Source organism: Salvelinus alpinus, chromosome 9, assembly GCF_045679555.1.
Source record: "Salvelinus alpinus chromosome 9, SLU_Salpinus.1, whole genome shotgun sequence".
Lineage (NCBI taxonomy): Eukaryota > Metazoa > Chordata > Actinopteri > Salmoniformes > Salmonidae > Salvelinus > Salvelinus alpinus.
Window position 1 is genome coordinate 77,172,802 of NC_092094.1, and position 17,567 is coordinate 77,190,368.

The 17,567-nt window shown below is 40.4% G+C and overlaps 2 protein-coding genes across 2 annotated transcripts in view; one reads left to right on the forward strand and one right to left on the reverse strand.

The window, feature by feature from the left end:
* Positions 1-2,318, reverse strand: part of LOC139530657 (beta/gamma crystallin domain-containing protein 1-like) — a 51,992-nt gene extending 49,674 nt beyond the window's left edge. Inside the window, exon 1 of the mRNA XM_071327243.1 lies at positions 1,708-2,318. Coding sequence (XP_071183344.1) covers positions 1,708-2,051 — 344 coding nt within the window. The 5' untranslated portion in view covers positions 2,052-2,318. The remainder of the gene's footprint in view (positions 1-1,707) is intronic.
* A 9,079-nt stretch (positions 2,319-11,397) lies between these two features.
* Positions 11,398-16,735, forward strand: LOC139530653 (C-C chemokine receptor type 6-like). The gene is made up of 3 exons (XM_071327237.1): positions 11,398-11,813; positions 11,950-12,360; positions 12,478-16,735. The coding sequence occupies exons 1-3, from the start codon at positions 11,466-11,468 to the stop codon at positions 12,850-12,852; spliced, it is 1,134 nt and encodes a 377-aa protein (XP_071183338.1). The 5' UTR covers positions 11,398-11,465; the 3' UTR covers positions 12,853-16,735.
* The last annotated feature ends 832 nt before the right edge of the window (positions 16,736-17,567 follow it).

Below are 17,567 nucleotides of genomic sequence, written 5' to 3' on the forward strand. Positions count from 1 at the left end.
GGAGGGTAGCTCTCCAGGAAGATGGTTGGATAACCCTGGATTAACATAAGCTTCCCATTTAAATGTTCACCTAATTTACCCCGTTACCCTTCTCACACCTTGTTATTGTCTTTCCCGTCGTTATACTGCTGCTGCTTGCTGTTATATTCCCCATTATGTCTCACAGATGGAAGGATGTCGGTCAGGACCCAAACTTCAGATCAAACTTGTCTCCCTTCAACAGTGACCAAAACCTGAGCAAGACCAGACTAGACGAGCAGGAACTCGACACCTCACTGGTTTACCTATGCAAACTGCCACAAGGGAAAAGATACACTCTGCTCTGCGTTTAGAACGACATGAATACATCAAAACGCATTCAGTCGACAAACACCTCCAGTGCAGTAACGCACGTGGGACCATAATTGGAGGAATGAGTTTAACTTGAGAAACATATGCCTGGTCTAGTGGTGGTTTGTTACAGTATTAGCTATAGTGTTACCTGGAATACCATAGAGTTGTTATGTATTGTAGGCCCGACTGAAATACAGGATTAACTGGGACTGTAATCTATTATACTATAATATGTACATACAGTAAGTATTTGAGGAGCTCACTTTATCTCTATGAGAGTACAAATGGGAGAGTGCAGGTGGAGAATTACACCCTAACTGCATATTACCTGGCCTGATCACAGATATGCTTGTGCTATCTTGCCAACTCCTTATGACTCATTGTTTTGCGTGAAAATTAAGCAGTTGGCAAGAATTCACGCTTTATCCAGCCCATCATATCGGATAGGCCCATTTCTGTTGAAATCCAGTAGCCAATCCCAACAACATTGCTAACACACACACACACACACACACACACACACACACACACACACACACACACACACACACACACACACACACACACACTAGCTGTTGTAACACTGCAGATTATGATGCATTTATACATTAAAGTAGCCAGCTCTTATAATAATTGCTCCCCATACAAGACAGTCAGTCAATAGAAGATCTGTGACAACTATACAGGGATTTAAAACATATTATAAACTGGGTGGTTCAAGACCGTATACCAAAGGTATGACAAAACATTTATTTTTAATTACGTTGTTAACCAGTTTATAATAGCAATACGGCACCTCAGGGGTTTGTGGAATATGGCCATTATACCACGGCTATGGGCTGTATCCAGGCACTCTACGTTGCGTCGTGCTTAAGAACAGCCCTTAGCCTTGGTATATTGGCCATATACTACACCATCTCAGGCCTTATTGATTAAATATATTCTTAATCACATCTCTTATTGCAAATAGCCTGTTTTTCAATAAAATCCCCTATTATTGAATATGGAGGTGAGCTTTAAGGCAAATAATCATACTGTTAAAATCAGTCAATTTGATTTGTTGTCAGAAGTATAACTCTGCCTGAGGTAGGCCTACCTGTATCATAGCCTAAATTGTGGCCTACATTTGAGCACCAAGCTGGCACTGACAGGTATCAATGCAGATAACACTACAGGGTAAGATATGCCATCCATTCTGTCATAATGGCATGAAACACTGGGGCAAATTAGGATAGGTAGGCCTATCTAGTTTATGTCTTACCTTTAAGTGCAAGAGCTAGGCTACCTACATAAATAGTGTATCCTGTTCAACTAATCAAGGTGATAATAGGCCTACCCCAGTCCCCACAATTTTTCACAAAGATTATAATTTACATGTTACTGCTGAAGCTGTCGAGCTCGTCGGCACCGGTACAGAACAATGGGTCGTCGATGCTCCCCGAGTCCTTGGAGCGTTTCTTCTTGAGCTTAATGGACAGGAACCGTTTCTTCTTCTTTTTCTCCTCGTTCGGTGGGATTGTAGGTAGAATATCACCGGGAAACGTCCCATCTTTTGGGCTGACAAGTCCGCGACTCGACGGTAAAGGGCTTGCAGGCTCTCCATCTACATATGAAGTTGCATCTTTAAATGTATTATTTCCACCGTCCTTGTTTACTTTATCAAGTGACTTTGTTTTATGAAACAAATTCTTTATTTTAAATGTTCCAGATTTACTCATGGTTGCCCGAAATTATGCTTTTCAATGAAGTCGATAATACATTGAATTGAAAATATTATACAGAAATCGAAATAAGAAACACAAAAAGTTGATTGAACCGATCCACGCAGACTATTTGCAAGCTATAGCAAGATAAAAAAAAAACGCATGCCAAGTGGCCAAGAGCGCATTTGCAAATGCGCAGGGAGTGCAGGTGATAAAAGTCTGTCTCAGTGGAACTCCTAAATCTCTTAACTCCTTTACTGCGGAGTGTCGTCTTCCGGTTTCTAAAAGGGTTCCAGCACACAGGTATCCTTTCTTTTGTTCACTTTCAGAGCCATCCGCAGCTACAGGTAAAGGGTGCTCATATTTGTCACAGTGACAACCAATGATGTATATATACGTCATTGTATACAAAACCAAAACTAATTATGATGATTCATTTTCATACATGAATCACACATTGCTCAAGCAGAGCTGTATCCACATATCTGGCTGACGCTGGCACTCAATACTGCAAATAGTAGGCAAACTTTTTTTTGTCCTTTACTTGTAGGCCTATGCCAATACAATATCAAAATATTTCAGTTATAAAGGGTGTTTTATTTGGACAAGAAGAAAATTGTATACTTTGTGTCTCACATAAAAATGTAGGCTATGCTATATCCATCATAACTGTGTCAAGTGGGCATTTTGTGGCATAAAAGGCAAATCACTGGGCAAAACCTGTCTCAATAGTTGCATTTTATGCATGTTGGCCCTCCCTGCTGGCCATATTTGAGATGTTCAAGATCAAATTGACATTTATTCACATGGCAGAATACAATTGAGATCTGGAAGAACCAGAGGACCAATTTCTCATCCACACGAACTACAATGGCATGAAACAATCCAAATCGACCTCTAGCCCCCAACCCTATTCACTTTAGGGGATGATTTAAAATGCCATCTCCCTGCCTCGGCTCTGTCGCTCAGAGGCGGAGGAAATCAATTATTTGTCTGGATAGGCCAGAAAATGTGACACATCCAGTGGCGATTTTAGCATGTAAATCCTTGTGGGGCAAAGTCCCCACATTTATGCATGCCAGAAAAGACACTACACAACACAACACAACACTAAATAATACATTAATTGCACTATAACGGCGACAAGCGGTGCCCACAAACTGTTAGGGCCTACATAAAACTGTCCCCAACAGCAGAGCTTTCCTTCCAGCACCATGGAGTGAATCCTTACCACTGCTACACCTGGCTATCAGCAGAGCCTTGTCTGGCAGCAAAACAATTAATTCAGCCTCATTTACTGCCTTTTTTTAAAACAAAGCTGACATGGCTGACTTGCATAAACAAATGTGGTTTCTACTGACAATTGAGGTGTACAAACTATGGCATAAGGGAACGATGAGCGGATAAGAGGCATTCCGTAATTTAGATTAAGACATTAATGAGCGATCTACAGTAAGACGGACGTAGTCAATATAACTATGTATTCAGCACTTTTGAATTGTACAGCGACAGATTGCAGAACATGGGCTGCTCTAACAGTTTTTTCCCTGTACACCAAGTCAGAACCGTAGGATAAATAAAGGGGGCATATAAGCACGCAATAAAACCTCTTACAATATTAGATGATGACATTTCTCAAAAACAGGTTATAGACTACAGTACATGTGCAGCACCACCGAGTCAGAACAGTAACGTTAGGTGAAATTAGGAGGTGAAAATAGACCAAATTATTAGGGTGAGGCACATGTGCTACAAACAGCTTACTACACAGCATACACTTAGTATTACTTTCTTAGCTACAGTATACATATCTCCCTTGCATATTACATAATTTATGCAGCAGCATACAAGACATTTTTGGACTCACCTTGGCTTGTGATGTGCTCACTTAAACATGAAGGTGGCGCGGCAGTCCTTTGTGGGCAAATTTTGTCATTAAACTTTATCATCAAAGTCTGGCATTCCCTGGATTTATGGTGGGAACTCCGAAGAAAAAAACACACAGCCACTCCATTGAATAACAGGCTACGGGTTGCTTTGCAATGCTTGCAGTTCGCCACTGATTCCTTCCAAATGACTCATTGTTGAATTTGCAATTTCCAACTTGTTGTGTAATCTTTATGTCCAAAGGCCGATGAGCACCGATACGTTTTATCTATAATCCCCTCTTCATTATTTCTCTTCATATGACAGTGATTAAAAATGATTTGGCAGGAGATTGTCGACTTGATTCATGATAATGACTGCTAGCTAAGACTTTGAAAGTAAGATGTTGACATGATCAGTCCAATCAAAGCTACTGTACATATAATGTGGTTTTATGTAATTTTATCTGTGGTCAATGACCTTGAGCCTTCTTGGAAGGGCACTTGTAATATTACTCTATGGCAGGACCCAAAGGGCGGAAATTTTGGATGTCTACCTTTACTGAGGATGTAAACTTGGTGACGACGTAGTGTTCCCATGAGTGACAGAACATTGAGCCAATCACGGCGCAATGCTCCTATTTTTTGCTGGCTCGCCCCACCACCACAGAAAGCACTGAGCTAGGCTGAAACACCTGCATTTTGGAGCTGCCTTACTCAAGAAAACAAAAAAGAGACCATGTTTGTATGCGGCTTTATTAACTCAATGATATATATATATTTTTTACATTGTTTGCAAACTGATATGTGACACGTATTAATGCCAAAATAACATGCAAAACAGCGAAGCCCCCCCCCCCAAAAAAATATATTTATTCCTAAAAATGTGGGGCTCAAAACAAGTGGGGCTCTGCCCCACCTGCCCTGAAATACGGGTCGCCACTGGACACATCACTCCCTATGGCTGTGAAACCTGACACTTCAAGTCTGCTCTGCAGACAGACTGGTAGCGGAGTGCAGACAGATGAGTCCTTCTGGCACTATAAGGCGGTGGTTCTCAAACCTTTCCTCAACGACCCCCAGATGTTTCATGTATTTGATTTATTCCACAGATAGCACACAATTCAATTTGTCAAGCCCTTGACTATGTGAATCAGGTGAGCTACTTCAGGGCTACAACACAATTGTGAAACATCTAGGGGTTCCCTGAGAAGAGGTTTGAGAACCACTGCTATAAGGCACTGGACCCTGTGAAGTTCACCGAGTGCATTGTACACCGAAATATACGTCTGAACCGGTCCAGAACCACTCAAAGTCTCCCAAATAGACAACTTAACATCTAAGAGGTTAATACTATAAGTACAAGCAATGTGGTAAAAACTCTATTGAACCTGTCAGAGGGCAAGGTGGAGCTATTGTCATAGTGCCTATTCCCATCATATCCTTTCAGACCTTATGCCTAGAATGTTGGGCCTAAGGGTTCATGTATGTCAATTCAAAAGTCAATTCATTTTCATGTGGAACTGAAAATGCTCAAACTACCAATTGAACGTTTGATTTGAATATGAAGATGTCAGTGGGTGTGTGTAGGCATTACATAAAAGCCTATGTATCTTTGAACACAGGTGGGACGTAGATGTGCAGGAGAGGAGATCAAAAAAGAGAGATCAGATAAACAGAGATAAGATAATCTGTGCAGAAGCTAGTAGCTGTGGCACTGTGAGGTTTCCACCTCCCAGGAGAAAAAACAACCAACCACACTGAACCTCTCTATCCTGACCGCCACACACAGTAACTTCTGTCTGCAGAGATCGTAAGGTAGCCAAACTAGTCTCTGTAGACAGACCGTTGCATCAGGCAATATACCAATGCTAGCTTACATTGCTCTAATGTCTGGGATATCTGAGACTATAGCCTAACAAGAGTACTCTCAAATCAAGTTAATATATCTGGGCATCCTAGCTTACAAGATTGATCAGGCTTTGCCTTATTTGATTTAGAAGGCTTTATTTTGGGCTTAACCTGACCAGAACATTTTTCATCAACAAGGGCTTGTCTACAGGTATGTACTGATAACTTATGAAGTGTATTTGATATAAACTGGTTCTTAGTTACATCTGAAATAATGTCTAGTAATGAATGAGGCTTGTAAAACCTTTGACGAACCAAAATATTGTTATTTCTCACACACACATGCACAACACCTGCTCGCTCACTCATACACTGACACACCACAGGCTTTCCCTTCCTTGAGCCTGCAACCTGGTTTCAGAGCATTTCATATTATTCTGTACCTAAATCCGGGACACACCATTTAGCATTATATGTTGCGTTTTGTATGGTATGTATTAATTTGTGGACTTACATTACCCATTTTGTATGATATGTTACAAATTACGATTCGTATCATATGTTCGCAAATTTGCAAAACGTATGTTATGAATTCTAGCTTGGTGGCTAACGTTAGCTGACTTTCCATTACATAGGCTGACCAGGGGAATCCAGGTGAAAGCTACTGTATGATCCCCTTCAGTCTGTGTAGATCAAGGGGAGGAGACAGGTTAAAGAAGGATTTTTAAGCTTTGGGGCAGACAATTGAGACATGGATTGTGTATGTGTGCCAGAGGGTGGTGAACCATCAAGACAAAAGATTTACATACATATCCCAGAAGAAAGAAATGATCTCACTCCAATACATTTGAATAGAAAGTTAGCAAAAATAGATAAGATCTTGCTACCATGGAAAGGAAAATACCTGTCTGTGGAAAAATCACCCTGATTAACTTTTTAGTCATATCACAGTTTACCTATTTGCTTATGATTTTGCCCACACCTAGTGACCTGCTTTTTAAATTATATGAACAAAAAATATTCCATTTTATTTGGAATGGCAAGCCAGACAAAATGAATAGGGCCTATTTATATAACGAATATGAATTCAGATGGCAGAAAATATTAAATATTAAAGCATTAGACCTCTCAGTAAAGGCATCAGTCATACAAAAGTTATACTTGTATCCGGAATGGTTCTCTAGTAAATTAGTAAGAATGTCTCAACCCATGTTCAAGAAGGGCCTTTTTCCCTTTATTCAGATTACAACTGCTCACTTTCCATTATTTGAAAACGAAATCATCTCCAAAATATCGTTATTTTTTAAACAAGCCTTAGAAAGATGGTTGCAATTTCAGTTTAATACACCTGAAAAGACATAACAAATGAAACAACAAATATTGTGGTTAAACTGAAATATACTCATTGATAAAACATTTTTTTTGTTAAAATATTTTTAAAAATTATAATTTCTGTAAATGATATCATAAATAGGACTGGTGGAGTTATGTTACACACGCAACTAACACAGACATGTCGAAATGTCAAAATTGCAACCAACTAATTGCAGCATTACCAAGTGAAAGGGGGAAAAAGTAAGGAACTTGTATGTCGGCCCTGCATTAAAGACCAAAAATTCTTAAAGAAATTTGTGATAAATAAAAATATATACCAATTTCATTTAAAGGACCAAAAAATTAACAGCTGTGCCATATAAATTGCTAAATAGTTGGGAAAAGATTTTCGATGTACCGATTCCATGGCACATGGTTTATGAATTGACACGCAAAACGATGCCGGATTCAAAATGTTTTAATTAAAATTATTATACAAAATTCTTGCAACCAATAGAATGTTATATATATGGGGGATACAATCTTCCCAGGTCTGCAGATTCTGCTGTGAGGAGGTACAGTCATTAGATCATTTATTTTGGTACTGTCCATATGTAGCTCGTTTTTTGGTCACAGGTCCAGGAATGCCTGAAGAGTTGCAACATTTATCTAGAACTAACGCTGCAGATACCAATACTGGGTGATTTGAAAAGTCATAGTCAATCGATCAATAATATAATAATTACTTTAGCAAAAAAAATTATCTTTAATTTACAATCTGTAGAAGCTATGAGAATAGAAAGGTTCAGTACTTTTGTGAAGCATCACGGCACAGTTGAGAAATATATGGCAAATAGAAATCCAAAATAGATGGTGTTGAGAGAGAGATGGGAGGGGTTGAATGGAGCTGAAGGGTGGGACTAATATCAAGGTAACCAATGTAAAACATACGGGGTCTGTAAAATGTATATAGGTTCAGAAATGTTGTGAAATAACACAGTTACAAATAGACATCAAACTGGATGGACATCAGAAAGAGAGGAAGGACTAAAAACAAACAAAATATAACTATTGTAACATAGATTGTGTCTGTAAAATGTGTAAAGTATGTATGAACTGAAGGTAGAATGTTTACTAGTTTACTCCAATTGGGGGAGGGGTGGTAGGGTTTGGGGAATAATAAAGGTGTATTCTAAAAGAAGTCTGTATGTGTATGTATGTATATACATACAGTGGGGAGAACAAGTATTTGATACACTGCCGATTTTGCAGGTTTTCCTACTTACAAAGCATGTAGAGGTCTGTCATTTTTATCATAGGTACACTTCAACTGTGAGAGACGGAATCTAAAACAAAAATCCAGAAAATCACATTGTATGATTTTTAAGTAATTAATTTGCATTTTATTGCATGACATAAGTATTTGATCACCTACCAACCAGTAAGAATTCCGGCTCTCACAGACCTGTTAGTTTTTCTTTAAGAAGCCCTCCTGTTCTCCACTCATTACCTGTATTAACTGCACCTGTTTGAACTCGTTACCTGTATAAAAGACACCTGTCCACACACTCAATCAAACAGACTCCAACCTCTCCACAATGGCCAAGACCAGAGAGCTGTGTAAGGACATCAGGGATAAATTGTAGACCTGTACAAGGCTGGGATGGGCTACAGGACAATAGCCAAGCAGCTTGGTGAGAAGGCAACAACTGTTGGCACAATTATTAGAAAATGGAAGAAGTTCAAGATGACGGTCAATCACCCTCGGTCTGGGGCTCCATGCAAGATCTCACCTCGTGGGGCATCAATGATCATGAGGAATGTGAGGGATCAGCCCAGAACTACACGGCAGGACCTGGTCAATGACCTGAAGAGAGCTGGGACCACAGTCTCAAAGAAAACCATTAGTAACACACTACGCCGTCATGGATTAAAATCCTGCAGCGCACGCAAGGTCCCCCTGCTCAAGCCAGCGCATGTCCAGGCCCGTCTGAAGTTTGCCAATGACCATCTGGATGATCCAGAGGAGGAATGGGAGAAGGTCATGTGGTCTGATGAGACAAAAATAGAGCTTTTTGCTCTAAACTCCACTCGCCGTGTTTGGAGGAATAGAAGGATGAGTACAACCCCAAGAACACCATCCCAACCGTGAAGCATGGAGGTGGAAACATCATTCTTTGGGGATGCTTTTCTGCAAAGGGGACAGGACGACTGCACCGTATTGAAGGGAGGATGGATGGGGCCATGTATCGCGAGATCTTGACCAACAACCTCCTTCCCTCAGTAAGAGCATTGAAGATGGGTCGTGGCTGGGTCTTCCAGCATGACAACGACCCGAAACACACAGCCAGGGCAACTAAGGAGTGGCTCCGTAAGAAGCATCTCAAGGTCCTGGAGTGGCCTAGCCAGTCTCCAGACCTGAACCCAATAGAAAATCTTTGGAGGGAGCCGAAAGTCCGTATTGCCCAGCGACAGCCCCGAAACCTGAAGGATCTGGAGAAGGTCTGTATGGAGGAGTGGGCCAAAATCCCTGCTGCAGTGTGTGCAAACCTGGTCAAGAACTACAGGAAACGTATGATCTCTGTAATTGCAAACTAAGGTTTCTGTACCAAATATTCAGTTCTGCTTTTCTGATGTATCAAATACTTATGTCATGCAATAAAATGCAAATTAATTAATTAAAAGTCATACAATGTGATTTTCTGGATTTTTGTTTTAGATTCCTTCTCTCACAGTTGAAGTGTACCTATGATAAAAATTACAGACCTCTACATGCTTTGTAAGTAGGAAAACCTGCAAAATTGTCAGTGTATCAAATACTTGTTCTCCCCACTGTATATGACACAGAGGTTATTTATTTTGGGCTATTGCCCGTGTATATCCGTGAATATTTGGTAAATCTACTTGTATATTTTGGATAAATGACACTTTCACCATTGGATCACCAAGACCTGGAAATAAATCTACACTCAGCACTTCAACCTGCCCTGCCTTCTGCTGATTACAGGCCCTTACCACAGCTACAAGGTCTATATTTTACAATTACATAATCCAAAGGTGTTGAGGACAAAATAATGAAAAGGGCTGTCTGGTAGCCTCAATAAAAAGACAAAGATTTGTAGTTGAACAAATAATTGCACAAATATGTATTTTTTAAATTGAGACTGGACTTGAAAAAACTTGCACGACTTGGACTTGACCTGTTCTACTTCGGACTTGGACCTTGTGACTTGCTTGTGACTCGAATAATAGTGACTTGGTCCCACCTCTCGTTTAGAGCTCAGATTATTGTTTTGTTTCTATGGTTGTAAAGCAATTTTTGGTCCTTGAAAAGCTCTATACTGTATAAGTCCCATGTATTATTTGTATTATTTGAAGAGGATCTGCAATTAATCACATTACATTCCAAGGCACGAGCAGATCCTTGAGCACTATGAGCACATTCATTCGTAACCGATCTTAGATGATTGAGAGATGAATGTCTTCACACTGTGGACCAGCACTATTGTGACACTGAGCACAGAGAATATTGCAATTCATTTCATTTAAATGGCTGTCAGTGAGATTTAGAGTGTGGTTGGGAAGCTAAGTATGAAACAGGAACATGTATTGAGTGAAAGACAGGGTAGTGTCTTTTAACATAGCACGTGTGTAACATATGAGTGGTAGCATGACAATATCACACAGCAGTCAGATTGTTCCTCATACAGTATGTCACTGTACATCTCCACAGATATTTGACTATTATCCCTTATAAATAGCTACAGTACGTGCGTAATATAGTGTAGTTTACAATGCTTTACACAATTTGTCTTTTCGGTCATGTTTATCATTCTTATCAAACAAAAGTCATGACAGTCATGATAATACCCTGTGGGAGCTGATTCTCAATGTGCTTGTCTCATCTGTATGCAACAAGCAGGCTTCACTGGCATCATGTTGACCTGTTTTAGTCACATCGGTGTTGATGTGGGTACACATCTGAGATACTGTGTACAATGTGTCTTAGTTTCTCTAGCCTTGGGTCTGATAAGGATCTGATCAGTGCTTTAGATAAGACAAATACAGTTGTTAAACACCTACACGTGCCTTGATGTACTCTCGGTCACAACAGAAAATGAGGTCATTCACAACCAACGGATGTTCTCAAGCTCTCAGACATGTTGGTTTCTCAGTAAATAGGGTTTGCGCTACGCAGTTGAACACTTTCACTGCTGTATGTGTAAAATAGGACATGTCACATTGAAGCTACAGACAATAGTTCACAGTTACTGTGATGTTTATATCTTCTCTTTTTTGTCATGGACTTGATTGTACATCATGACATTCAATAACTAAATCATGATAGAAGGCCTACTATTTTCTGCAGAAATATATTTTTTCTCCACAGGTGATAAACATGGAGGTGCATAATGAGACGCAAACAGATGAATATGATTATTATTACACAAAAGACTACACTGACGGTTATCCTGATGAAAGCGAAATAGAATATATCTGTAACCTGAATATCAACCGTGATATGGAGATAGTCATACAGACCTACGTCCATTCCTTCATCTGTGCATTCGGTCTCTGTGGCAATGCGTTGGTGATTGTCACATATGCCTTCTACAAGAAAGCCAAGACCATGACGGATGTGTACCTTCTGAACGTGGCTGTAGCAGATCTGCTGTTCATCGTGACCCTGCCACTCATCATCTACAATGAGCAGCATGACTGGAGCATGGGCTCAGTGGTCTGCAAGGTACAGGCTTGGTGCAGTTCCTGATGCAGTTCCTAATATAGCTCCTGAAGTTTCAATGTTGTTCATGTTACAGTGAAGTCAGAGGCAGATGTCCACATTGCATGGAATTATAAGAATATGTTCTTCATTCTCTAAGGCCCTACGAGGAGCCTACAGCATCAACCTGTACAGTGGCATGCTCCTGCTGGCCTGCATCAGTGGAGACCGATACATCTCCATCGTCCAGGCCAGGCGCTCCTTCGGCCTCCGCTCCCGGGCCCTGATCTACAGCCGCCTCATCTGCACAGCCATCTGGGCTCTGGCCATAGCCCTGTCTATCCCCACAGTCATCTACAACAAGCGGGTTGAGGAGACCAACAGGTTGGGAGAGACTATAGCCGTGTGCCAGGTGCAGTTTGAAAGTAACAAGACCGCCCGGCTGATAAAGGTGCTGGTACCCAGTCTGCAGATGACCATGGGGTTCTTCCTGCCCATCCTGGTCATGGTCCTCTGTTATGCCAGCATCATCTGGACCCTCCTGAGGGCCCACAGCACCCAGAGGCACAAGGTTCCAGTATCCACCAAAGTTCCAGTCATAGAATTAGAATGTTTCATTATAAGAATACAGTCAATGTTTCTTATAGGGTCAATTAAGTTTATCTTGTTGTTTCTTCTCTCACTTAAGGCAGTGCGTGTGATCCTAGCTGTGGTCGTGGTCTTCATCGTGTGCCACTTGCCCTACAACATGGCCCTGCTCTACCACACAGTGGCTCTGTTCCACGAGAGGGGGTGTGAGGGGGAGAAGGTCATCCTCACCACCCTCACCACCACCAGGAGCGTGGCCTACCTCCACTGCTGCCTCAACCCCATCCTGTACGCCTTCATCGGGGTCAAGTTCAGGAACCACTTCAGGAAGATCCTGGCGGATCTGTGGTGCCTGGGCAGGAAGTACATCTACCCCTCGGGTCGCTCCTCACGCATGACCTCTGACCTCTATATCCCAGCTCGCAAGTCCACTGACGGATCCAACAACGAGAATGGCTCCTCGTTCACCATGTGAAGATGAGAGTAGGTTGAGATTGCCTCCAACTACAGGAAGTCCAGTAGTGACTGTTATATTCAATATGAGCATTTGTTTGATGCTGTAGCTACAGTACATGGTATTTGTAATTTGGATGCTGATCATTATGTATTGAAATTGCTCTAATGTCCAATATTTCTCTTTGCTTATGTTGGGGATGAATCAGAATTAGTTGGGTAACATAGATAAATAAGATGTTTTATATACATAATATGCTTATGTGAGATACTTGTCATTAGAATGTCTCCCTTTGGACTATACTGTTGACCGTTGCACTTTTCCCTTCTCAGCTAGGGCTCAGTCACTTGGGGCCCAGAGAGGGGAGAGGTCAGGCTTGTCTTTTACATGTCTGGTAATATGCAGAATATCAGAAAGGAAGAGGTCAGAATGGAACATTGTCTTCATATGTGAATGTATCTGTTAAACCATGTGAAAGGATGATTAAGGGGGAACCAATTGTCCCTTGGCTCCACAATGTCTGTACTCCAGTCACTCCCTCCTTTTCCCATTGGGGGGAGGAGTATGGCAGTGTCTGGAACCATTGTATTACCCCTCTGATGTTGCACTTATCTTTCATAGTATATGATCTAGAGGCTCACTCCCCTCAGTGAGCTTGTCCAGGAATGGGGTGTAATTTGAGATGGGAGTATCTAAAGTTGACAATTGATATATGCCATTGGATGAGGTAATGTTTTCGTACTATGAAGTACCAAGAACGAGATTAGAACCTCGTCTTAGAGACCAAACTGAACGATAATTTATAGCTAATGCTATCTGGCTATGGGATACTCCTCTCTCAAGTAAAAGGCCCTTTGTGAAGTTCCTGAGATCTGTGGTTCGTCATGTGAGTTGAGAGGGGTGTATCTTGGCTATAAAAGATACTAGTATTCTTTTGTAAGGACTCTCAGAATTAATTTATAGACACTGAATTGATCTGAGAGTCAAAGGGCTATGGTGAAGCTCATATAATTAAAGATTAAGTTTAATTTTGAAAATATGCTTTACAGCGAAAGAAATCCAAGCTTTTGTGAGTGTATCAATCAATGCTAGAACAGCTAGCCCCAAATTAGCATGGTCACGAAAGTCAGAAAAGCAATAAAATTAATCGCTTAGTATAACTCTGACTGGTGTGTAGTTTGTAAACTCTCCTCATTTAGTAATACAGGAAATTACCACGACACTTATCAATGCCAATTTGTTTCACAGCATGATACTGCTTTTTGTCAAAATATAGCCAAGAATTACTAAAACATAAAAACAATAGGATAAAACTTAACTGGATGCAATCTAATAGAATACAATGATGCTCTGTGTCTTTAAAGTAAATGTATTTGTCTAGAACAGATCTCATCTCTCTTAAAAATAACTCTAAAATACAAATAAGAATTCACTAGTTCCATGGGATGTTTTGCATAAACCAGTCTTTCAGTAAAAGTAATTTGGTGGCAAAGGGGAGCTTTCCAAATGAAAGTGTGTGGGCTACGGAGAGATACAAAATGGTGCAGTTTGAGGCAATATGGTGGAGAGTGATGCAGGAGCTGGAGATGGCGGTGTGAGCATGTGGGTCTGAGCAGGTGTGATGTAGTTGATGCTTGTCTGATGTTGTCGTTTGTATGTGTAATTTGTATTGTTAAAAAATATATATACAGTACCAGTCAAAAGTTTGGACACAACTACTCATGTCGTGGTAATTTCCTGTATTACTCAATGATGAGAGAGCCAACCACACACAAGTCAGAGTTAAATTATAAAGTCCATCTTTAATTATATATGAGCTTCACCATAGCCCTTTTTGACTCTCAGATCAATTCAGTGTCTATAAATGAATTCTCTGAGAGTCCCTACAAAACAATTCTTAGTATCATTTATAGCCAAGACACACCCATCTCAACTCACATGACGAAACACAGATCTCAGGAACAGTTCACAAAGGACCTTTTACTTGAAAGAGGAGTATCCCATAATTCATAGCATTAGCTATAAATTATCGTTCAGTTTGGTCTCTTTAACCGAGGTTCTAATCTCGTGCTTGGTACCAAAACATTACCTCATCCAATGGCATATATCAATTGTCAATTCTAGATACGCCCATCTCAAAAACACCCCCCCCTGGACAAGATCAGAAAAGACAGTGAGCCTCTTAGGTCACATACTAGGTCAAGATACGGGCAACCTCAGAGGGGACATACAATAGTTACAGACACATTCCCATAAGAAGACAAGCCTCCATTCTGTCCTCCTCCCCTTCTGATATTCTTCATAGCATCACATGGTTTAACAGATACATTGACATATGAAGACAAGCCTGACCTCTCCCCTCTCTGGGCCCCAAGTGACTAAGCCCTAGCTGAGAAGGGATAACTGCAACTGCCAACAGTATAGTCCAAAAGAAGACATTCTAATGACAAGAATAAAATAAAACATCTTATTTATCTATGTTACCTAACTAATTCTGATTCAGCCACGACACTCATTCAAGGGTTTTTCTTTATTTGTACTATTTTCTACATTGTATTATAAAAGTGAAGACATCAAAACTATAAAATAGCACATGGGATCATTTAGTAACCAAAAAAGTGTTAAACCAACATATATTTTATATTTGAGAATCTTCAAAGCTTTGCACACTCTGTCCCGCGGCTCAATTTACCCTATAAGTTGTATCAAGAGAACACTTTTTTGGGGATAAGCTATGTTTTCATAACTGTAATGGTTACATGAATTCAGGTTATTTCCAGGGATACACAACATCCTGAAATATATGTAGATATCTTTGGTAGAAATAATACTATATTTCCCTTGACGGAGTGATGCTGAATTTAAAAAATGCTTAAACTTACCCCACTCTCCCCTGAAGCCTTGGAATACAGTATACTGTATTTGAGTTGAGTTGAATTTATTTTATTTTTACAGGGACAGTGCACTTTAATCAACGTTTCAGTAAAAGTGCCGGTTTTAGCCAGCCGGCTAATTTTCAACCGTAGTCCCTGGGCAGGTTATTAAAAACAATTACAATATAAACAACCATTGAGCAGTGAGCACACGCAGAGCAACATAGGACAAGCAAGACATAGCATACAGACAGAGCAACATAGGACAAGCACGACGTAGCATACAGACAGAGCAACATAGAACAAAAAGCAGTAAGACAAAATTCATAAAAGCAACAAAGTGTTTCCACACCTCACAAGCTACAGACAACAGACAACATGGAAAGCGGCAATACACAGCTAAGGATTATGTTCACAATCTGATGGAACTTTAGCCATGTCTTCAAGCATTTTGTGAAAGTGTGATATGTGGTGCAGTTATGTGTGTCTGATGGCAGTGTATTCCAGACATGGGAAGCTCTCACAGAGAAAGCGGATTTACTAAAGGTGCTATACAGTCACCTCTCATGGCAGACCTTGTGGATCTGCTGCCATATATTTGGGTTTTCTGTTTAACAAAAATACTGAGTGGAGGGGGAGCCAGGCCATTTAGGATCTTGAATACAAGACATGCGTCGGTGTATTGCACAAGATTTTCCCAACTCAGGAGCTCATGCTTTCTGAGGATGTAACAGTGATGATGGCTATTGGGCTCCCTTATGATGAAGACAGGTTGAGTGTCATACACTGGCACTGAGCCCAAGAAACCAGTGGAGGGGTTCTGTGTCAGTACCCTGACAGAGTCAATAAAGTAGGAATTGAAGGCTATTGCTATTTCGACTGCATCCTGTGTTAGATTGTTATTCACCATGATTTTTAGTCTTTTTGCAGTGTTACTATGGTCTTTCCCTGTTAACTTTTTTAGATTCTCCCAGATCAATTTAGAATTTCCCTTTGCTTCACCAATTATGTTAATAAAAAAGTTTGCCTTGGCCTGTCTGATTTCTTTCATCACCTTATTTCTCAACATGGTAAACCTACGTCTGTCATGCTCTAATTTGGATCTTAGGGCTATTTTTAGAGCATAATCTTGTTCTTTCATCAATTTCCAGATTTCTCCATTTAGCCAAGGAAGAGTGCTCTTTTGGCCAGGTTTGGATTTGATTTTCTTTAGGAAACCATTTATTGTAGTCTGGATTGTGGATAGAAAACCCTGACTATCAGCTTCCACGTCTGTATCGGACAAGAGATCATTCCAGTTAATTCCTTTAATTTCGTATTCTTAGTTGATCCGGCTTTCTAACAGTAGAGAGGTTAACCTTTTGTCAATAGGGGGAGCTGTTAGCATTATTTTTTTTTTTACATTTCCAAATTAAACTGCCTCGTACTCAATTCTTGATCGTACAATATGCATATTATTGTTATTATTGGATAGAAAACAGTCTATAGTTTCTATAGGAGTTGAAATTTTGTCTCTGAGTGGTACAGAACAATTTCTACAGCACTTTTCATGACAGGGTTCAGATTTCAGAAATTTTTACCTCTGATCTGGGGTCTGTTTATAAGGCCACAGTGAATGCTATGAAGAAACCGACACTACCTACGTCTTCCTCTGGGTGTCTGTACGTCATCACGTTTTCAATGAAGTCTATGGGACGTTCACAGCCATTATAAATGACAAAAATGTACAGAGACCCCTCTTTCTCAACGTGCGCCTCAAGCGTGAAGGCCATCGGACCTGCCTCGTTCCAAATCGTTTTCTAACCAGCAGTATTTCTCCGGTCATGTTTTCAGTCGTTATAGTTGTTAAAAACATCATAATGT